Source organism: Microtus oregoni, unplaced genomic scaffold (assembly GCF_018167655.1).
Source record: "Microtus oregoni isolate MIOR12 unplaced genomic scaffold, Mior012 000012F_ref0000307, whole genome shotgun sequence".
NCBI lineage: Eukaryota > Metazoa > Chordata > Mammalia > Rodentia > Cricetidae > Microtus > Microtus oregoni.
Genome location: NW_024543071.1, coordinates 32,744,120 through 32,767,141, shown reverse-complemented (window position 1 = coordinate 32,767,141; position 23,022 = coordinate 32,744,120). Strand labels below are relative to the sequence as shown.

The window sequence follows — 23,022 nt, the reverse complement described above, 5'->3', positions numbered from 1 at the left end:
AGCACAAGGGCAAGCATCTGAGAAGGTCTTTTCTTATGGCCTCCTCCTGCAACTAACCCAGCTGGTTTTTCCTTGTAATCTCATGCATGCATGCATGCATGCATTCATTTTGCGATGCTTCAGATGGAAGGCACAACCTTGTGCATGCTAGGCAAGCAACCCACCACAGAGCAACAGCCCCGGCCTCATCTCTGTATTTTATAGCATCTCAAACAACTCTGGATTACAATGCTGCGTGTAACAGGCTGGAATTTTCAACATGTTTGTCTTACCCGGACTAGCTCCCATGGCCTCTTCAGACGAGCATCTATGTATGGCGGTTACCTTGCCTAGCACCACCCTTCCAGCATGGCTCAGTGTGTGTTGTTTAGACAAACTGACTCATGTGGCGGACCATGGGAGTAAAGAGGATCACGGACACTGTTACCCAAAGGCTCCTGAATCCCTGTCGGTTGGTGCACATCATCTACTCATGATCAATTTATTCTGTGAGTTATTGGTTATTCTCTTTATATTAATCATATGCATGCCTCCTTGTCACTTCTCTCTGATAAATAATGGACGCCAAAGACAGCTGATTCTTAGGCCACAGAAAACTTTATCACATGGGCTGTTTTTGTTTGCAGTCTACAGGTCAGAGGGCAGGCAAAGAAAAAGGAGTGGTTTGGATTCTGTAATTTGAAGTTGCGTAGCCAATCAGAGGCAGAGTGAAAATGACTGACCAAAAAGCTGCAGGATGGAATACAGAGCCATAACTAAATCCACCAAGAGTTTATTCATGTTAAGAAGCAGAACACATGTTTGTCAAAGATAAGTCTTACTGTACCATATCAATATTTCCCTTGTGGTGTACCTTTCTCTCTCAAGGAAAACATTAAAAAAAACAAGCACGTGACAACTTCACCTTCATTCCCCCCATTCCATCAACTAACGGTAGAGTGACCATGAACTTTTCAAGTCCCAGGGATGCTGAAGATTCTGAAGGCCGAAAGTTAGACCATCCCCCTCAACTTGGTCTGTGAGGTAAATAACAGCTGTGAACACCTGTACTGTGAAATGGCATGAATTTGGTTTGTCACACAACATGTGTGTGGCTGGTGCAGTTTTCCTACCCACCAGTTTATACAAAACAGCATTCACCCTGAGCTGCTTAGAAAGACTGCTTCTGTATGTGGGCTTATCAATCAAAATGAGGATAAATTATAGGGACCAAAATGTGTCCTGGCTGAGAATTACCCTGTCTCTGGGTACAGGAAGTTCTAGATAAACATCCCCCCTAGAAGCCTGCCACTGACAATTGCTCAGGAGAACCAAGGCGAGCAGAGTACAAAGCCAGAAGAGAGCTAGAACAGGAAATCTGAAATCTGTCAACTTTGTTTCTTTCAAGTTGCAGGGACTTATAAAAAGGAGAGTTCACACACTATATCAGCAGTGAATTAGCTCAGTGCACCCCTTTACTCTGCTTAGGCCAGAGTAGAGAAGGCATCTCAACTGGGGGAAGGTTTTCAAGAAAACTGAAGGACGGGAAGAGCAAATCTTAAGACTCGGATCCTGTCTGGCAAAAACCCAAAACTCCATCCTTTCTGGGAAGGTTGACTTTGCTTCTTCCTTCTTTGCCTCCACAAGGCTTATAATTGAATGTTACTAAGTATACCAAGAAGAAATCTACCCGGGCCCCCATCCCCCAACCAAAAAAAAAAGGTTAAGCTTTTAATTACATGCCCTCAAACTATCATTTTGTGCAATTAGCAATTAACTATAATCGTTGATGAGAGAATGCAGAGCTGCGCTGGCAATTTCCCTCCTCCCCGTCCCAGACTCGGTTATTTTAGTCTTGTTCTATTACAGAGGAAAAGCCACAACCACGAGAGCTCTCTTGTTTTTCTCTCTCTCACACACACTCTTACTTAAAGACACATTTAATTTTTAACAAAATGGCATCTCAATTTGCCTTTGAGACGGGACTCCGAACCCCACAGCAGAGCAGCGGAGATTCGCAACCCTCCTCTTCATCACTTTCAGGCTGGAAAGAAGAGTCCCCAGGAAGATGCTACCTACCGACCTCACAATACCAGCCCTTCCTATGGGCTCAGGAGAGGGAGATAGAGGGTTTCTTGCCGCCCCCAGACCCCTCAACTGACAGCCCGGAGGCGGTGGCAACAGCAGCAATAGTTGCATCAGCGCTCTCGGCCCCGGCGCCAGGAGGGTACAGTAGCGACTGTAGGGAGCTAGGGAGCGCACAGCTGCTGCGGCCGCAGGTTCCCTGGATCAGGAAATTAGGACAGGCACCCGGGATTGGAGGTGAGGACGGTGTGCGAGCCAACCAGCGGCCGCCCCGGGTCCCCCGTGAGCCCCGGGCGGACGCGCGGAGCAGCCGGGCCCCTAGAGCCGTCCGGATGGCGGCGGCGACAGCCCGAGCCTCTGCCACTCATGCACGCACGCTGCCACTTGCCCCCGCACCCTCCGCACCGCACGCGGTAGAGCAGTGAGTGCGGGAGCTGCTGAACTGAGCTCCCTCGCTGGGGTCCCCGTGCCGCTCTGCCGTGCTCCTATCGCCGCCCGAGTGGGTGCCCCGACCGCTCGCCTTCGCTGTCCCCGGCGAACGGGCTCCCCGCCCCCTCCTCCCGCGCCGTCCCCTCCCCTCTCCCTCCCCTCCTCTGCAACGCCTGCATTATTTTCCGCCCGCAGGGTCCGCGAGCACACCGCGGCCTCGGCGGGGGGAGGTGACCGAGTGGGTGGCTGGGTGGGTGGCTGGCGGGGAGTAGAGCGTTCAAGTTGCAGGGAAGGGGTACCCGCTCCTTCCGCGCTCTCCGTCCTCCGGGCTCCTCACTCCTTCCCCCTCCTCCTTGCCTCCTCCCTCCCCGCCCCCACCTCCTTCCTCCTCTCCGAAGGGCTGGTAACTTGTTGTGCGGAGCGAACGGCGACAACGACGGCGGCGGCGGCGGCACCATCCGGGCGGGCAGCATGGGCACGTCCGCGCGCTGGGCGCTGTGGCTGCTGTTCGCGCTGTGCTGGGCGCCCCGGGACAGCGGCGCCTCTGCAAGCGGTGAGTGGGGACGCGCCCCTCCGCACTCGGCCCGTAACAAGCCGGGGCGCCCGCGATCGCTGCGTTTTGGGGGGCTCTGAGGCTCCTCTTGCCAACCCCCTCCTAGGAGGCGCCTCTCCGCGCTCCTCTCCTGCCTCCCCTCCCCGCCCGGGTGGCGCCTCTGAGCTGTCAGAACCGAGGCTACTAAGAGCTGGGCCCCGGGGACGGTGGGGTTTAGGGTGTCCTAAAGCGTCCCTTGAACTTGTTGTCATCCCCCTATGTCCCCTTTCTTCCCAGAACCTCTGTTTTACACGGTTTTCATCTCCCTTGACAAGGGCTTGGGGATGTGAGCTTTGGAGGCACTGAACAATGGTTCTGCCTCCTCTGCCAGGCGGGCTGTTAGGACCGTGGCAGAGCACCGGGCCTGAAAGCCCGGGTGCGCCCCTCAGACTTAAGCAGGGTTGAGAGCTCTCAGTGGGTGAAGGTGGGCGTCTCCGAGGACACCGGGCGCCAGGTGCCAGCCGGGCAGGGAGTCCTCGCGCAGCCGTGAGCAAGCGCACGTTCGGTGGGCGGCAGCCTGGAGGCCGAGCCATGACAAGTGCGCAGCCTGCGCACCGGGACTGCGACTCTCCAGGCGCCGAGCCGTCTCTCAGGCTCCAAGAGTGGCTTTCAACTGGACTGTCCTCCGAGTGCTTTTCTTCCTTCCTTCCCCGGGGATTCCGCCGCTAATGCGGCGTTTGTATAGTCTCTGTGATAACTGAACGGGGGAGGGGAGTAGGACCCAGACTTAATCAGGTTACTTTGCCGAGCCTCTTTCTGGGTTACGCTTCCCCCCAAAGAAACTGAGTCCCAGTATAGTGACGGCAGTTAGCCTTTATCCTACACAATAGATCGAAGGTGTAGTGCTAGAGCTGGGGTGTGACTGTAGCTTGGGGAGGACGGGGGCCACTATCGTATGTCCCCAGGGGTCAGCGCACTGACTTGGGGTCCCTGTGTTTTCAGTCTCCCATCTTGGTCGCACAACTTTCCAGAGCAGGCAATAAGACGCCTTCCCAACAAGGTCCCGTTTGTTCCTTGGCAAGTCACTTAAGAGGTCTTAAGAGGTGACACCAAAGAGCTTGCTTGCCAACCAGCTCTAGGTAATTAGGGCAGAATACTGTCCCAGCTCTAGAGTCCACAGTGCCCATCTCCAGTCGCCGGATAACTTAGAAGGCCGGCCTGTGTGCGGTCACGTGTGTCTTGGAGTGAGAGCGAACTTTCAAGTGTGTGGTCAAGCAGTCTGTCGACTTATGGCTGGGGCATTTAATCTCCCAGCGCCCCTGAGCCTTTGGCTCCGCTGTCCCGAGCGTGAGAAGCTGGGCAGGGCTTTTCTGCCCCTTGCGATTGGCTGGTTACTGGATTGCGTTTAGCTTGGTCACGTGTTTTCACGGACTTAATTGAGCTGCCCCAGCTGGGTTACCTTTAAGATCAGCCAGGCTCAGAGGGGCTGTTCCTTCTGGTGCTTTCTCCTGCTGCACTCTGAAGAGTCCATGTGTAGTGAGGCTGGAGTACTATGTGTGGCGAGCCAACAAGCCCAGAGAAGTCCCTGCTTCACAGAAATTTTCAGACGCCGCTGACATTAATCATTAATGGATGAGTAACGCTAACTTATTAAACCATCTCTCAGAAAAAGTGACTTGACTTGTGTTATATATTTTGTAATATTTCAAAACATGACTGTATAAAAATGTATTATTAACTGATCCATAGAGGTGGGAGAAAAAAAGTCACTTTAGCTGCAGGTCCCTTTTGTATTCTGGGAACTTTTGATGTGCTAACTTTCCATTAGGTGCTGCTTTTTATGGGGTGGTAGGAAAGCACCCCAGGCTGCTGCAATGAGCTAGCCCAAAGTCAGAGCTGTTCAGCTGGGATCTGTAAAGCGAGGCTATTTTTTGTTCCTCCCCTGCTACTGCAAGTGGAAGATGATGGTGAAGCCAAAAGTGGAAGGGAGAACCTGACACGCCTAAACCATCAGAGTGGGGGAATTCTTTCTGAACTGCCCAAACATGGAGTTGGTTGAGGCAGGTATTGAACCCCAAGTCAACCCAGACTGTCCATGTCTCAAGTTCAAAATACCAAGATATGTGGACTGATTTTTCTACCCCTAGCCTTCTATGCTCAAGTTTTCCGTGTCGCCTTTCTCCCTGTCCGCCAATATCCATGCCCACTCAGAGCCTGCTCCAGACTACCTGACATGCGTCAGCGGGTTTGCACTAATTTCCTACAAGGAACTTAAGCGAGGCTAACAAGAGGTGTTACAAAGACTGATGACAAAATACACGGGGGGGGGGGGCGCTCTGGGGCTCTTTCCTCCAGCCTAGGTGTACGATGTGAGATGCTGTCTAGTCTTCAAAGCCTGAGTTCTGCAAGAGCTCTTCCAATATGACCAATGCTCTTATGTCTCTTACTCTGTGAGCGAGTGACTTACCAGCAGTGCTAGGAATCTGAAAGGCCAGGAGAAATACCTGGCTTACCAGTGCACCAAGAGAAGAGGGAGACCATAACAATCTCATCTACATCCAAGAAAGGCCTGTAGACAAGGGTGTTCTTTTTTTCCCCCTTTGGTTTTTCGAGACAGGGTTTCCCTGTGTATGAGTCCTAGCTGTCCTGGAACTAGCTCTTGTAGACCAGGCTGGCCTCGAAGTCACAGGGATTTGCCTGCCTCTGCCTCCTGAGTGCTAGGATTAAAGGTGTGCACTACCACCGCCCAGCCAAGGGTGTTCTTTTTTAAAAGAGGGTCATAATCCCAACTTGATGGGCAGTTCATTTCCTAAAGCCTGGAACAGCCTTTTTGGCTAGAATCATTCTCTTACCAGAAACTCTAGTGCTGGCCCAGTGATATTTCAACTCTTTATGCTCGAGTCTCCAGAGACCTACAGCATGAATATAAAGGCCAAGCGCGGCAGAGCTGGCACAAGTTGAGACTTCAGCCCGACACTGTGTTTGCCAACACCGTGCAGAACTTGCAAAGGTGGTGGTCTCTACCTCCCAAACAATTACCAGCTGACCATTGGGCTTCTCTTTCTTATTTAAAAACTGAATAACCATAGACAGCATTTATTTCTAATACTTTTGTGATGGTTCTGGGAGAGCTAGAGTGATGTTGCGATCCTCCCTCTGTTTCCTGAAACCTAATGTCCTAGAGCACAGCCTTAAGGTCAAGGGCGCAGCTAGGACCCTAGGCCTATGGCTTCAGGCTTAGATCCTCAAACCCTGCCACTTACCAAATAGCATAGAAAGAGAACGTGTATAGGAAATATTTCCTAGCCCCTCACAGAGTGCAAAGTTGTTCTCAGTAAAGAAAACAGGATGGAGATGGGGCAGCTCCCTCTTCAGCCTCTGGTCCTGGCCCTGATTGGCGTCACTGACCTTGCTTCGGAAAGCCGCTGTCACGCGCTAGCCTATGAGACATTAAGCACATTACAGAGCCAAAATGGGCCTGAAACGGTGCTTGTCACACATATACCTGGCTAACACGGGTGAGTCTCATGGCAGGCTAAGGCAGCTGCCCTTCACACGTTAGGAGATAGATTCTTCTAACTTGAAATAATCTCAAGAGATTACCCAGACTACAGTGCAGTAGACGACTTTCAAGAAAAACAAAAGCCCTTCTTCGGAGGTTAAGAGGGAAGCGTACATACTGAACAGGAGTAATCTAAGGCTGTCTTTCCTCCTCTCTGAGGAGGGGACAATCCAAGGACTGGTAGCTTGTCCTGAGGTCCCCAAGGCATAATATAACCCAGTTCCTGAGAACCTGATTTTGTAAGTGAAAACGGGCTCAATTTTTCTCTATATATTTGTTTTTGATAGAAATCAGTATCTCTCTGCTAAGCTCTAGTGTAAATTTACAATCAAGGCCCTGATAGTGGTAAATCCCAACAAGTTAGACGTGCTAACTAACTGCTGTTAACTAACTAACTGAGAAAGCAGGTGCCACCTTAAGCTGGGCCCAGTTTGCCTTCATGCGGAGAACCCTAGATGATTTGGGCCTGCCAGCCATTTTTTAGGCTCTAAATTAAAAATGTAAGAGAGAATCTGCTATGCGTAGGGAGAGTAAGCACAGAGACCATCCAGAAATGTTTCAGTGTTTCTGCAGAGGGCATTTTGCCAGCTTCGTGTGGTAGAGTGGGGAGGGGAGAGAGTATGCCAGAGCCAGCATTTAAGAAGTGCATTTAGGGCAAGAAACTACAACTTCGAAAGGTTAGACATTCACAAGAGAGGCCAGTCTTGCCACTAACTTGGGGCATCTGGGTTGGCAAGGTGGCCAGTTGTTGTGTGCCCAGAAATAGTATTGGCAGTGGAGGTGAGGGGGTAGGGGAACGTGCAGTTTGCCAGGAAATGATGATTGACATTTGAGAGTTTACACGTTTATAACTAAGCATTTCCGACACAGACAGTTAGCGTATACTATTTTGGTCTCCAGACCTGCCGCTGATCTTCACCTTGCCTAAGCATGCTTTCCTAAGGTCGTAGTTCTTAGTTGGCAGGGAGATTTAGCAGGCAGGCTAGAAACTGAAGCCAGTCCCCCTTGTCCATCTGCTCAGGACCACTTGATGGTCAGCACAGAGAGCTGGCCTCTTTGTGCCATTTTGGTTTCTTTGTAGGAAGTCAAACCAGGAAATTCAAGATCCAAAGAGAGCTGAGCATAGAAACTGTGAATGGAGTGAGCAGAGGGGGGTTTCTTAGTCCTGAAAGCCACAGACATCAGCTGAAGATGCCGTGAGAGTGCCCACATGCTGCTTTGATTATAGCTCAGGATGTTTCCCTAACATCACCAGCAACTCAGACTTCACGATGCCAGCGCCAGAAGGGGTTTTCTCTCTGCCAATGGTCCTGTGAAGGTGATGATTTAAACCACAGTGGGCGATTGCCAGCATTCCCGAAGAGCAATAGCATGTCAGAAGGCAGTCTTGGGTTTGACATAGCTAACTCCTCACCTTACCTGATCTTCCACGCGTGTTAGAATCTCTCTTGTGTGGAAATGTGGCTGATACACTAATTATGGCAGGCAGATGTGCAAGTTATGTCGTTTTTCAATGATTACTTGCCACCCAGAGGAGATGAAAGTACCCTCACTGGTACAGGAAGAGGGTACCTCTTAAACTTTATCTTTCAAAGGGTTCTAGCAGGAAAAACTTCATTTAGCATGCCACACTTCCCTTTCAAGTTCAGAAAAGCGGGAAAAATATTTTGACAAAAGTCTCTAATGCACAACAGACTTGTGGGTTAATTCATTAACCAACTAATACATTCATGATATTTGGGTAGGACTTTGCAAATCTTTGGATGCTAGGTGACAAGCCCTAAGTGCACGGTGGCACTGGGACAGGTATGAAAAGTTTTGGGAAAGAAGCCAGATCGTATTTGTCACTGGGGAAATATTTAAGGGTCCATCGGACCTTAATGAGGAGGTGCTATCTGAACGTGCTCCCGTGGGGAAGACCACAGGAATCATATGGACAAACAGAAACAAAGCATTGGCGAGGGCGGTCAAAGGCAGGGAAAGTAAGGGGAACCCTTTAGAGCTGTTAGCTCAGCTGTGGTAGCCTGAGCAGATGGTGGGTGATGGAAAAAGGAAGAAGTCAAGGGAAGCTGGTAGGGAGCTGAGACTCAATCCTGGAGTCAGTGGGAAGCCAGGAAATGATCCTATCCTTGGCCCTTCTGGATATTCCGAGGGGCTTAAATCACTGTCTTAATTTGGAGAGAGAAGGAGACAGCCTGGAGGCAAAGGGAAGGGTGATTTAAATTTAGATCAAGTGAGAGATGAGGGATTAGACGTGGCCAGGATTTGATGACCCAGTGTCAGGGGAGAAGAATCCGAGCTCCCTCTTGGGCTACTGATTTAGAGTAAGTGACAAGCCAACTAAAACGAAGTAAGACACGAGAAGAGGGTACGTTTGGGGACACGCCACTTTGCTCTGCATGTCTGCTAAGGCATCTGGATGAATGTTACCTATACAGGGGCCCCAAAAGCTGTGTTCAGGCTGTCATCGACAGGTCTGTTATAAAACACTTCCATTTATCTCCTGTCTGCACACAGTGATAGTCATGAGGGCTTAGGGGGATTAACAGTATATTCAGGGCTACAACCTTGAAAACAGAGCCTCTTCCATGATTTGTTGCCTCTGTAATTTCTTGGTCTTCATTCTGGTGTCCCCTGAGCTGTTCTCTATCCCCAGGTAGATAAGGTGGGGATATGACTTGGTTAGTGCATCCTGCTCAAGAAAATCAAGAGACTCAGTTCTTCTAGAAAAAAACCACCACAGGAATTCTAGCAGCATATTTAAAGGCTACGATAAGAACAGGAAATAGGATGCTATCTCATCCATAAAACTATACTGTAGAGTGTCTTTTTGAGAAGGGAAACCTTTTCACTCCTAATTGATACAAGCAGACCGTACTAGCTAAATTCCAAGCAGATGAAATATTTCCAGAATTATATAGTCTCTAGTTGGTGAGTGTAGTTTGTGCTCTTGGTAGCATGGCATTTAGAGCCAGAATCTAACCTGGGTTCAAATCTTAGGTCAGCCCAGTGTAATCTTGGTCAAGTCACTGTTATGTTCCTTCTTTGTCCAAACTGTAAAGAGGAAAAGGGGAAAGGTCACATAGAACTAATGAGTTAAGACATGAGACGTCTTAGGGCAGCAATTGGCCAACAACACAAAGCATTTGGATATGTCTTTGAATGTAAGATGCTCTCGGCCAGGTGTAAATGGGACAGCTTGTGACGGCTGAAGTGTGGAGTTCATTCCTCGGCGCCTCAGGATCTCTTCCAGGCCACTTTGCTGCGGCGTTTTCCTCTGACAGCCTCTCATTCCTGTAGGAAAACTTATTTTGCTGACTCAGAAGTCTGCCTGTCCTAAAAGGAGTTTCAGCCTCTGAATAGAAGGCCTGGCATTAAATTAGCAAGCAGTAGAGATGAGGTAGACTAAAAATAAATGCCCTTGGAGGCCCTAGAAGTGCCAAAAGCAATGGACTGAAGAAATATCGGCGGATGATAACACCTTCATGTGTAGGCAAGTGAACTGAATGCTGATCCTGGCAGAGTGTAGCAACATGAGATTTCCCCAAGAAATTCAAGTTCTCTCTGAGCCTGATACTCTCGGCATCTCCTCAATATCCCAGGTATCCAAGCAGAGGACTCCTGCCTATGGGGAAATCCGTGGCCCATCCTGAAGGCCAGCTAGGCTATTCACTGTCAGGCCAGTGCAGGGTTTTACTGAAGCATACGTGCTGGTTTTCCAAGTTAACCCTCACAGAAGCAATTAGATAATGACAAGCTGACATCTCTGTGCACTCAACCCCATGCCTCCTGGAGTCAGTGAACTGCTGGGTGTGGGTAGCAGGCACTGTTAACTATTTAGGTGAGCACAGCTCCTGGGGAGTAAACACCTTCGAGTAAGCTTGAAGTCTGGTGACATGTACAAGTGACGACAAAAGCAGGACATTTCTTGACATTTTGGGACATCTATTATTAACTTTAACTGGGAGTAATGGCGTACACCTTTAATCCCAGCACTCAGGAGGCAGAGACAGGCAGATCTCTGTGAGTTCGAGGCCAGCCTGGTCTACAGAGCGAGTTCCAGGACAGCTAAGACTGATACACAGAGAAACCCTGTCTCAAAAACACACATACAACTAACTCTAACAGCCACATAAGTGGGTAGATACAAGTGACCTCAAATCTCCTGGCTCAAAAGGAGAGAGGTATACTTGCTTAATATTAGAACTGAAGCCAGGCGGTGGCATGCACCTTTAATTCCAGCACTTGGGAGGCAGAGGCAGGAGAATCTCAGTGAGTTCAAGGCCAGCCTAGTCTACAGAATGAATTCCAGAACAGTCAGGACTGTTACACAGAAAAACTCTGTCTCAAAAAACTAGAAAAAAGAAAGAAAAAAAAATAGAGCTTGCAGAAAACCTAGACAGTTTAATCTCTTGACAGAAGAGGACCCTTTTCATATTCCTAAACTAACACCAAGAGTCTTTCTGCCTTATGATGGAGGCAACTCCAGGGTCCCTGCCTCTCCCCCATCCCTTTAACCCCAGGGTATTTCCTGTCAACACTGCAGTTTTAAGGAGCCCACTGAAAACTATATTTTACTTCATCATCCCACCTTTCAGAGCAGACAGATCTAGGGGTACAGAGTCCCCAGCATTTCCACCCCCAAGGTTATTTATGTCTTACTGTGACTTCAGCTCCGCTTAACAATGAAAAGAAACTCGGCTGTGGATGATTTCATGCCCGCTCTGTTCCCTCTATGAACTCTAATCCCGAGTTTGAGATTTAACATTCATGGATGAAAATAGACTGTGGGTCTACAATCCTATAATCCCCAAAGCTCTGAGAACCAAAAGCTTCTTAATTCATGTGGTGCTTTCAGTCCTGGACCTCTGAGCACCAGTGGTCTCAGAGGAACACCTAGATGGGAGGTAGAATCTCTTTGGAACCTGCAGGGAAAACCCACAATGTTCTGGACGGGTGGCTGAGGTCTCTGCACTCTACTTAGTGGCTGAGCTCTTCAGGCTGCACGTGAGACAGAGAACTAAACAGAAGCAGGGAGCACTTTCTGCCTAGCCATAGCCTCTCAAAGTGCTTAGCAAGCTAAGAATCTGAGAGGCATGGCCGAAAAGCCTCCAGTCTTTCTGTATCTCTTTAGAGGATCCTTTATCAATCTGACTGGCTCTCCATCCTCCTTTCCTCCATCATCTTTTAGACAAGCAGGGACATTTGGGTACCCACTGTCTTCCTTGTGTAAATGAGGGTCATGTGTGTCGTGGTTGACATGTCACGTCCTGATGAGCAGGCAGAAGCCTGGGTGACGTGGGCACATGTGAGATATGAAAAGGTAGAAGTTCAACTCCTTTCTGCTTTAGGATACTGAAATGAGCAGACGAAAATGCTTATGTCTGTTAGAGCCTGCATCCTGAGCCAAACCTCCGGGATTTTAACACAATCCATTACTGTTGAGAGTTTGTGTAATGACAGCTAAGTCCAGAGTCCAGAACCACCGTGAACTGTATATTAGCCCTAGCATGTTACTATGCAGGGCTTTAGCCCCAAGACAGCTTGAATGTCTACCGAATCCACCACACTGGTCTCATTTTTGAGGAAGTTCTCCCTCAGGCCTCGTCCTAGAGTTCTGTTTTGCTTTTATCTTCTAAATCTCTCTCCAAGTCTGATGGCTGCTCATCGTTCTCGCTAGAGAGAGTTCAATGGTTTGACTCACCCTTTAGAATGAATGCCCTTAAGACATCAGACTTTTAGCCTTCACTGCATCCTGACTGCAGTGGACCATTCTTTCTGTGTTTCCTCCTTTATTCTCTGACTGTAAACGCCTTTTTCTAATAAAGTCCTCAAAGTAGATGTCTGCCATCCCATAATCCTTAAAGCTGGAAGGAAACAGTCATAGCAAATGGCCCCTGGAACATATACCTCCAGCTTGGAGAATATGGAGAACATTCTGGAAACACAGCGGCAATGGGAGGGAGGAAGGGAGGACAGTCAGGTATCTCACACTTGGCTCGTTGGCATTAAAATCAAACAACCAATGCTCACCCGTGTGTGCTTTGTAACTCGCTAGTATGTTTTATTCAATAAAATATTTGTAGAATGAATACACATTGTGAAATGTTGGTAGGAAATACTATCAAGTTACACTGCTGTGTACCTAAGTTCTAACTTGCTAAATGTTTAAGAGCGGAAAGGTTCAGAGAGTTTTAAAAGCAATATACACCGTACCTGAAGGTAGCCACACCATGTGGTAATCTTGGCTTGAGCCAAATTTTCATCTTTGGAAATTAGCCACAAAGTGCAGAATTCTCCCCGACAGCAGGGCAGAGCTGACACTAGAAAGAGACCAACTAGAGCACTGTGCCTTTCACACAAGAGTTCCAGTCTGTGCTTGCCTCTGCCCTGTCTGTTCCTATGCCAGCTTGCCCCAGCTGCAAAGGCTGAGAAGTAGCAGGAAATCTGAAGGCTTTTTGCTGGCAACCACCCTCCCCCCAGCAAATCTGCATGCACCCCAGGCTTCATGCTGGGTTTTGTAAGGCTATGTGGTGTATTTAAGGGACAGGAGCTGCCCCTCTTATCATCAAGCAATCTGGTCCTGCAGAAGGATGCTAATGACAAAAGCACCGGAAATGTCCTGGCCATGGAGGACCTCCATGAAGTCCTAGTTCACACCTCTGTAAATAGCCTGACTATGACGAACCAAAGCAACTGAGCTCAGGAAAGCAGAATCGGATCTGTGGCTCTAGCTTGCTCTCCTTTTGTCTCATCACTGAGTTAAAAACGCCACTCCACTGCCTCGTAGCCATGCTTTCTGGATGCTTTTGACTTGTCTTTGGAACTGGTTTGTGAACACATATTTTCCAAAGGAAGCCTCAGGTTTTTTTTTTTTTTTTTTTTTTTTTGGTTTGGTTTGGTTTGGCTTGGTTTTTGGTTTCCGAGATAGGGTTTCTCTGTGGAGCTTTGGAGCCTATCCTGGAACTCCCTCTGTAGACCAGGCTGGCCTCAATCTCATAGAGATCCACCCGCCTGCCTCTGCCTCCCAAGTGCTGGGATTAAAGGCATGTGCCACCACCACTAGCTTGGAAGCCTCAGTTTTTAAGACATGGAACCATTATCAACCCTTCATTTGTACCCTCTCCTTGCCACCCTCACACATTTGCTCTGTTTGTGAAAGCAGTGTTACTCTTGAATAAAGCTGTGGATGGAGCCAGGAAGTGCTATTAAGGATTAGGGTTGTCTGCATGTTGTTGGTGAAACACAGTTTATGCGAAGAAGAGTCCCAAGGCCTTGGGATGGTTCCTTGTGTCCCTGGCCTACCTAGGTTCATTAATCTGGGGTTGAATCCAAGACCAAGACCTCTATTTCAGCCACCATGCCCACTTTTTTAGACATTAAAAGGGATATTATTACATTTATTTACTTATGTATTTTTGTGTGTATGTGTATGCACACGTGTTCCATAGCATGCCTAGGAGGTCAGGGGACAGCTTATGGGAATCACTTATTTCCTGCCCTATAGGTTCCAGGAATAAAACTTGTGTCTCAAGGTTAGCAGCAAGTGTCATTTCCTGCTGAGCCATCGCACCTCTGGGTCCTGGAAGTAAAAGGATTAAAGGGAAGCAAAATGAGTTCCCTGTTCTTTTAGAGCTATAACCACAATGCTAGAGAGAAGTCCTAAGAACAACAGTGTTGAGCAATTCATCGCTTCTTTACTTAAACATGCAGTGATGCTGTCTTAGTTACTTTATTGCTGTGATGAGATATCATGATCAAAGCAACTTCTAAAAGACAGTTCGTAATGGGGGCTTGCTTACAGTTTCAGGGGGCTATTCTATGACCATCATGGTGGGCAGCATGGCATCTGGCAGACAGGCATGATGACACTGGACCCATAGCTGTGAACTCCCATCCTGATCCATCTGCAGGCATCAGGTAGAGAGAGGGTGGGCAACACTGATGCTGGGCTTGGTGTGGGCTCTTTTTCTTTTCTTGCCTTTCTTTCTCTCTCTCTCTCTCTCTCTCTCTCTCTCTCTCTCTCTCTCAAATCAAGTTAGAATTTCTCTGGCTATCCTGGAATTAGCTTCACAGACCAGGCTGGCCTTGAACTCAGAGAATCCAAAGAACCACCTGCCTCTGCCTCCTGAGTGCTGGAATTAAAGGTGTGCACCACCACGTCTGGCTGGTGCGGACTTTTGAAAATTCCTAATCCTTTCCACACTGTTCTACTAACTGGGAAGCAAACATTAGAATTTATGAGCCTGTGGGGGCCACTCTCATTTAACCACCACAGTGGGTTAGCAGACTTCCTACCTAGACAATGTCAGCTAGCCTGTTGAGTCTAGGCTACCTGTATAGAGCTTGGTACTTGCACTAAATACTGGATGTAGGCAGCTATAACACAATGGCCAGTATATGTATATCCAAATATATCTAAACTTGGCAAAGGTACAGAAAGGTCTATCTATAAAAGGTTAACCGGTGCCTCTGTGTAATGGTGATGGATGGGCTTGCGGGGTTGGAACTTGCTCTGAGCGAGCCTGTGAGCGCATGATAAGTGGAAGCCAAGGCCGAGTACACTGCTGTCACTTTAGAAATGCTGTGTTCTCAGTGGACCTTCAACTTAGGAAAAGTTCATGAAACTAGTTCTGTCTTCAATGATGAATTATCCTTATTTTTCTTTTTAAACATTTAAAGATTTTATGTTTGTTTCCTTCCACCATGGGTTGCCAGGGCTTGAACCCAGAAAGTCAGGCTTGGCAGCAAATACTTTACACACTGAGCCATCTCACTGGCCCACTGTTTAAAAATATAAACCCTGATAACAGCTTAAAACACATGCTGTACAGTTACACAAAAAAACATTTTCTTTATATGCTTACTCTATAAGCTTTTCTCTATTGTTGTGGTGTGTGTGTGTGTGTGTGTGTGTGTGTGTGTGTGTATTTAAAGCTTGTCCTAGGAACTAACACATAAACATAAACACACACCTTCTCTTAGGCCTATAGAGGGTCAGGCCCACATGTACCTTACCCTATGGGTACTAAGTCCTTCTGGGCTCTCTCGTGAAGGAGGGAACTGGAACTTTCTCTGGGTCAGGTTCTTCCTTCGTTCACATTTTTCAGAAATATGTCCATGGTGGCTTGGCTGCTCTGTATCTTCTTTTCAGTCAGACAATTCTCTGTGAACAGCCCTCTCGGTCTGTGAGGACACCTTAGTACTGGGTATCCATGTCTTCCAGTGCATTCATTCCTGAGCCACTTGAAGTCTGAAATCTTCTCCTAACCCTTCCACCGCCAGTTTCCTCAGAGGCATTTCTTCTTCTGCAGTTTTCTTTTGCTGATTCTTCAGCTGTGTGTTTTCTTGATGCTGGGTTATTTTGCTCCGTTACAGTTTTATGGGCACCATTGGCGATGAGATACCTGTTAGCACACTGACTAAAACATCACTGGCCGGCACGTGATTGGACTTCTTAGAAGCTTTATAATCTATACTCCTTTTCTGTTTCCATTCCACTAACTAGGACCTGGCATCTCAGCTGTGCCTCTCTGGGAGAAAGCCTGGAAATCTAGTGTTCCGTTTTAGTTTGTTGACCAGTGAAGGACTCTGCTGCTGTTGTTCACTGTAGGCGGAAGTATGTAAATCCACGAGAGCCCGAATAAAAGGATATCAAAGATTTATTAGTAACACTCACGAATACAAAGTTAGAGAGCCGCCTCCGTGGTCTTTTGTTCTGCCCTTGGGTGAATGGAAACAGCAATCCGGATCTCTGGCCACCACATGAGAGAGCAAGCACCTGCCCCTCTCTCTCTTTTCTTTGTTCTTCCTTTTTTTTTTTCTTTTTTCCCCAAGACAGGGTTTCTCTATAGCTTTGGAGCCTGTCCTGGAACTGGCTCTTGCTTGTAGTCCATGCTGACCCCAAATTCACAGAGATCCACCTGCCTCTGCCTCCTGAGTGCTGGGATTAAAGGCCTGTGCTACCACCACTGGCTTCCCCACCACTCAGCCTGGCTCCCCCTCTTTCTTTTAAAGGAGTTATGTCAGCAAACTAGAAGCTCCGCCTCTCTTGGGTCAGAGAGCCCAAGGTCATAAGCATGGCAAATACTACAGTTCACTGCCCCACAACCCATCCAAGCCTGACCCATAGGATGTTACAGCATGCTGAGTCTGAAGCTGTCTCTATCCATGGGCTTCGGGGGACTTAAATCTCTAACTTACCTTCTATGCATGCATTTCTCAATGTTCCTTCCTCATCCTAGGGAAAAAAGGGAAATGCGATAATTCCCAATTCCAGTGCACAAATGGTCGCTGCATCACACTGCTGTGGAAATGCGACGGCGATGAAGACTGTGTTGATGGCAGTGACGAAAAGAACTGCGGTAAGTGTCACTTGTTCCCAAGCAAGTTTCTCGGTTGTTACTCCTGCGTTTTATTGAAACGCGCCAATGTTCTTTAGTTTCTACAAATGTATTGAGATTGTGTAAATAAAATCCACTTTAAGGTATGACCGTGAATTAGAGTCCAGTGAATCTATACTGATCGGGAGGCATATAATTGCAAATTTGACATGAGGTCATTGAAAGGTTTTCTTACCCTGATATTAAGTCTCTTCTCCAATGCAGTAAGCCAAATTTAGCCGAATTAAAATAAAGGACCACGTTTAACCTAAGCAAAGCACTCCTGGGTGATTCTCTGAAAGGGAGCAGCAGAGAATTCGTGTGGCTGGTTTAGGGGCTTCTATGTAAGCCTTGTCTTGAGCTTGGGAAGAGGAGCCTGGACGTCTGGCTGTCTCTCTGAGGGGACAGGATTCAGAGAGGGAGGAGGGGGCTGAGACAGAGTATTGTGGCGAAATTTCCAGCCGAACAGTAATCAACTTGAATGTGGAATTTCCTTCACATGATAAGACCTGATTTATCTCACGTCAGACAAACATGTGCTCTATAGGAAGCTGAGAAAGGAAAGAAATGACCCGGCGTAGAAGCAGAAAAAAGATTGCTTAAAAGTAACTTTATACATTTATAAACTGGAGCAGGGGGATATATGGAGAAATGTCTTAGTGGTTAGCTTTTCCAGAGGGCCTGAGTTCAACTCCTACCACCCATACTGGGCAGCTCACAACTGCCGGTAACCCTAGCTCTAGGTATCCGATGCCCTTACCTGACATTCATGAGAATCCCCTGCACACACACACACACACACACACACACACACACACACGGCATGCAACTATGCAGACACACACATGTACACATAAACAAAATAAATAAATCTTTTTTTTTAAATTTATTTATTTATTAAGGATTTCTGCCTCCTTCCCACCACCGCCTCCCATTTCCCTCCCCCTCCCCTGATGAAGTCCCCCTCCCTCATCTGCTCGAAAAGCAATCAGGGTTCCCTGACCTGTGGGAAGCCCAAGGACCGCCCACCTCTATCCAGGTCTAGTAAGGTGAGCATCCAAACTGCCTAGGCTCCCACAAAGCCAGTACGTGCAGTAGGATCAAAAACCCACTACCACTGTTCTTGAGTTCTCAGTATTCCTCATTGTCCACTATGTTCAGCTAGTCTGGATTTATCCCATGCTTTTTCAGACCCAGGCCAGCTGGCCTTGGTGAGTTCCCGATAGAACATCCCCATTGTCTCAGTGTGTGGGTGCACCCCTCGTGGTCCTGAGTTCCTTGCTCGTGCTCCGTCTCCTTCTGCTCCTGATTTGGACCTTGAGATTTCTGTCCGGTGCTCCAATGTGGGTCTCAAAAAAAATAAATAAATCTTTAAATTCACAAATGGCTCTGATTCAAGATGATAGCAAGCTATGGACAGAACAAAATCCTGTAAAGTTTAGTTAGTTAACTAACTCTGGCATAGAAAGGACAAGCCGGCACACATCAAAGATCAGATAAGGAGTCTTCTAATTCTCTGCTCGCAATGCTTGCTTACTGGAAAGCATTAGGCAGGATAGAAGACATTCTCTTCCCTAAGGAATGTGACTATAACAGCATAGCCTTGATCAGAAATGATCCAAAGGTCATTACTCGAAATGCCTGTGTGAAAAGCTCCATAACCTCATGTCGCAAAGAACAGCAGAGAACCACATGTCAAGGTCACACAGACCTGGAATTCTTGCTGAGGTTTACCTTTTCATCCCTCTGGTCTCCATTATAAAAATCCCAGAGCAGTGTTGAGTGGGAAGATTAGCGTGACCACTGTCATTTGCCTTGAGAAAGATGATCCATACGATACTGGGTGTGGAGGCACATGCCTATCCCAGAACTTGGAAAGAAAACAAAATCAAGGCCGTGTGGGGTTTCAGAGACTGCCAAGTTCATTATGCCACTACCTGCTCCTTTGTTTATCACCATTAAAATGCTGCAGACAGCATCCTCGGCAGCAATACCCCAGTGACAGTGGCGGCTCTGAAAGCCCATTCTGAAAAAAAAGCTTATGAAGAATAGTTCTCCTGTACTCTCCTTTTCCTCGTGTGCTTTTAATGTAAAGATTTCAGACTGCTCCACAGAACACCGATTTCCCTATTTCTACGTTGCCTAGGGAATATGGTTTTCTCAATCCATATCTCACTAGGAGGACCTCTTTTCAGCCATTCTCTGGTTGCAAGTGGCAAGGCTTCCGAGAAATCATGCATTGGGCAGAAACTATCCCCCACGTGTTTTTATACTTCCTGTTATAGAAGGTCTTATCATCTAACTCAACAGAGACACCTGGGACATCTTAGGAACAATGACTGGATTTTCTTAAGTCCTCTCTGCATAGATTCTCTTTACCAGCCCCGTGGGAGAAGGGCTTGGGAGAGGGGAAGAGAAAGATGAACAGCAAAGTGAATCAGGATCATGTGAGCTGGGATAAATTACACACATCCATGGGCAGGTTCGTTGCTGAGTCCCAGGTATGGAGGTAAACAGGGAAAGTGCAAGCATACCCAAAGCGGTCTTAGATGCATGTTTGAAATGGAAAAGCTATGTATTTACTTAGAACTTCCAAAGCCTCCTTCCGACTTCCCCATCTGACCTTTAACCCATACTTAGTTGTAATTTTGGGGAGGGCTCACTTTTGAGCTTGACAACGGGTACAGTCAATTTGAGTGCAGATTCCATGTCACTTGTTTCTGTGAGTTCCCAAAGTAAGTATCTGATGGCTTTCCTCCCCCGTGGAACACCTTCTATCTGCATGCCAGTGTGTGATTCAGATATCCTTCCTTTGCCCTTATAGTGTATGCTCAGAACCGAGAAAGACGATCTCTGGGAAGATACGCCCCTACTTATCTTTGCTCAAACTGTCTGTTGCATAGCTGATCTTTCATAACGTCATGACATTTTCCACTTGGCAAAGCCATCTGCTCTCTTTACGGCCATTCCCCTGTTCTCTCATTCGCCACTTACAGAGGTGAGCGCAGGGTGAATTACAGCAACAAGCCCCTTAGCCTGGCCTCTGTTTCCATATGGGCCCAGGAGATCACCAGCCTTGTGTAGCATTTGCCGTGTTAATGCTGTGTGATGGTGATTTAGAAACAGGAGTAAATTTATGAGCTGGCATTGCTTTCCTTGGTTCCTTAGCTATGTAGTTCAAGGATATGAATAATCCCTTAGGGATCATCATAATTTATCAGCCCATGATGAATGTTGCAAACTGACTATCTCCCAAGTTTAAAGGCGGAATGAGAGGGGGCTTAAAGAGTAAGCCCTAGCCTCCAAGCCTCCCTACCTCGCTTAAACCCCTCATGCCAGGGGATCTCTTTTAAATTTACAACACACTGCAGGCTTTGGCTGATTTACAAACACAATATTGATTAGAGGGATGCTTTAGAACAAAAGTCTAAGCAGAAAGTATAGGCATAGAGGTGTGGAAGAACCTAGTCTAAACAGACAATCACGGGCTGTGGGTGTGTCTTCCCTGGCATGAGTTCCAGATTCTAGGACTCCTTCACAGGCATGGTAGCCAAGCTACCTGATTTGTTTGTCTTTACTGTCCTGGTCTAATTAATGAATGACACATTATATTCTGACTCTAAGTCTGCCCTAGGAAGAATTAGTAATAGAATTGGTATTTTTTGCCTTAGGCTGTTTGAATGGGCGCTGTGAATTATGGAACTTAGGACCGGTAGCTTCAGTGACTTTGGGTTGGTTGGTGTTAAACCAAGCATTGGCTGAAGGCCTCAAATCTCTTTGAATTCCAAGTCCTACCACTTGTTTTAAGTGTTATAATTAGCTTTACGTTTGTCTAGTGGATGGGTTTCTCTGCCCCAGTAGACCCGTTAGAGTGGCAGTATTCAGTGAGGAAGTATCAGCATATCCTCTACGCTAAGTGCATGTGCTGTGAAGAGTGTTCCTGCAGCAGGCTTACTTTACACTGCTGTGACAAAAATACCATAGGTAGCGAGGCTTAAATGATAAAAACCTGATTTGGGGGTTCTGGGTATTAGGAAATCCCCAAACTAAGAAGCAGCAGATCCAGTGTCAGATGAAAGTCCTCATTCTGAATTGCAGATGGCTCTTCCCTTCCCTCCCCTCCCCCCTTTCCTTACTTTGGTTTTTTGAGACAGGGTTTCTCTGTGTAACAGTCCTGGCTGTCTTGGAACTCTTTTTGTAGACCAGGCTGACCTCGAACTCACTGAGATCTGGCTTCCTTTGCCACCCAAGTGCTGGGATTAAAGACATGCACCACCACCTGGCAATGACTGTTTTCTTAGTGTGTTCTCCCGTGATAAAGGAGGGGGGGGGGCACAAACAAGCACTAATGGTTCTAATGAGGGCTCCAGTCCCACGTGTGAAGGTCCATACATCCTCATGACCTAATCACCCCCCTCAAGTCCTCCTTCCTAGAAGAGCGCTGTTCAGGGCATGACATTTATGAAGACACACATATTTACTCCACAGGATATAGTTATCCCAAGGGCCAGTCACAGGATGCAGTGTTTGGTTGTTAAAATGACTTTTCTTTGGTGTGTCGCCCCTAGAGCTCACGCTGCAGTGTGATTTTGAATAGTATGTTGAGAGGTGGCAGGGCATTTACGAAGTGATGAGGTCTGTGAGAGGGAATAAATCCTTTCTCCCTGGGCTGGATGAATTACTAAGTGAGTGGGTTAAGAAGCAAGGCTCAAAGTCCTCACCCAAAGCTAAGCAGGTGCTGGGGTGTGCACTTAGGATTCCCAGCATTCACAACTCTGAGCTAAAATAAGTTTCTCTCCCTTAACCCACTCTCGAGAGTTCCATTTTAGGGACAGAAAATGGCCTTGGAGAAGAACACCTCAGGGTTTGTGAATGAGTTGGAAGAAATTCATTGGCTTTAAACACTGTAAACCAACTTCTTTTTAAGATGCCCCCAGGTCAATAGACAGGATCTACTTGGATTCAGCCTTTGCCTTCCCTTGACTTTATTGTTCTCCAAGTCTCTCCAAAGAATAACTCCCTCCTCTGAAGCCTATGAGGAAAAAGATGAGTTTTCTATTCCCTAAATGCTGACAGATAAATGTCAGTCAATCGGTGCAGCATTCCTTTTAAAAGAAAACATACCCCAATATAGTTTCTACCTGAATAGGAAAGCTGAGGTCTGGGGTAATTGACTTCAATTCTAACCCTGAGAATAAACTCCTGTAGTAAAGAAGACGTGTGCCGAGTCTGACTTCGTGTGCAAAAACGGCCAGTGTGTTCCTAACAGATGGCAGTGCGATGGGGACCCTGATTGTGAAGACGGTTCTGATGAGAGCCCGGAACAGTGCCGTGAGTGTGCCTTGACTTGCTTTGGACCGGTCCTCTTTCGTGCTGTTCTGTCTCCATTCTAAGTGATGCTTTATCGATTGCTTGGCATTCATTTTTCTTTGCCTGCCTTGAACTTGAGGCCAACTGACTTGAAGGTCATTCGAGCTATTAACAGTTATTCCATCTCCTTTAAAGACTGCTCTCCCTAGTCTAACAAGACTGACATTCTCTTGGGTAGCTTCGCCTTTGAATACTTAAGACTGAAGCCAGCAGATTCAATTAAGAACTCCTTGACTAGGTGCATAGACTTCAGCTGTTTGACAGTAACTGAGCAGATGGTTCCCTGATCCTGGAAGTTCAGATAGGAAGATTTTCTAAGGGCCACATGTAAGCTTTGAAATGCACGGATTTTCGTATTATTAAAACATACTATTATTAAGACAGCAAGGCGATTAGTAATAGGGTAATCTGGGGATTTTAACAAATGTATAACCTAATGCAGGGACCATACAGTTTGTTAGTGAATAGGAAAAACTTCATAAAGGTGCAAATATGTCTCTTTGCCCATAGGCTGATATGTAGGGGAAAGTCCCAAAATCAAAGAGAACGGTGTGTTGAAATCAAGTAAACCGGGATCATTTGGATGCTAAGATGCTGAAAGGCCTGAAGATTCATGGCAGTAGAGGCCTGATGACACAGAAGAAATAGGATTGACAGGAACCAAGTTTAGGTTAAGAATATGA

At 47.2% G+C, this 23,022-nt stretch overlaps 1 protein-coding gene across 6 annotated transcripts in view; it reads left to right on the top strand.

The window, feature by feature from the left end:
* The first annotated feature begins 2,172 nt into the window (after nt 1-2,172).
* Vldlr (very low density lipoprotein receptor) overlaps nt 2,173-23,022 on the top strand; it is a 38,771-nt gene continuing 17,921 nt past the window's right edge. For 5 of the 6 annotated variants that reach the window (XM_041660977.1, XM_041660976.1, XM_041660974.1 and 2 more), the window contains exons 1-3: nt 2,384-3,046; nt 16,832-16,951; nt 22,178-22,300. In XM_041660977.1, coding sequence (XP_041516911.1) covers nt 2,965-3,046; nt 16,832-16,951; nt 22,178-22,300 — 325 coding nt within the window. In that variant the 5' untranslated portion in view covers nt 2,384-2,964. Of the gene's footprint in view, nt 2,302-2,383; nt 3,047-16,831; nt 16,952-22,177; nt 22,301-23,022 lie in introns of those variants that run through there. The other variant, XM_041660973.1, reaches the window with a different exon arrangement.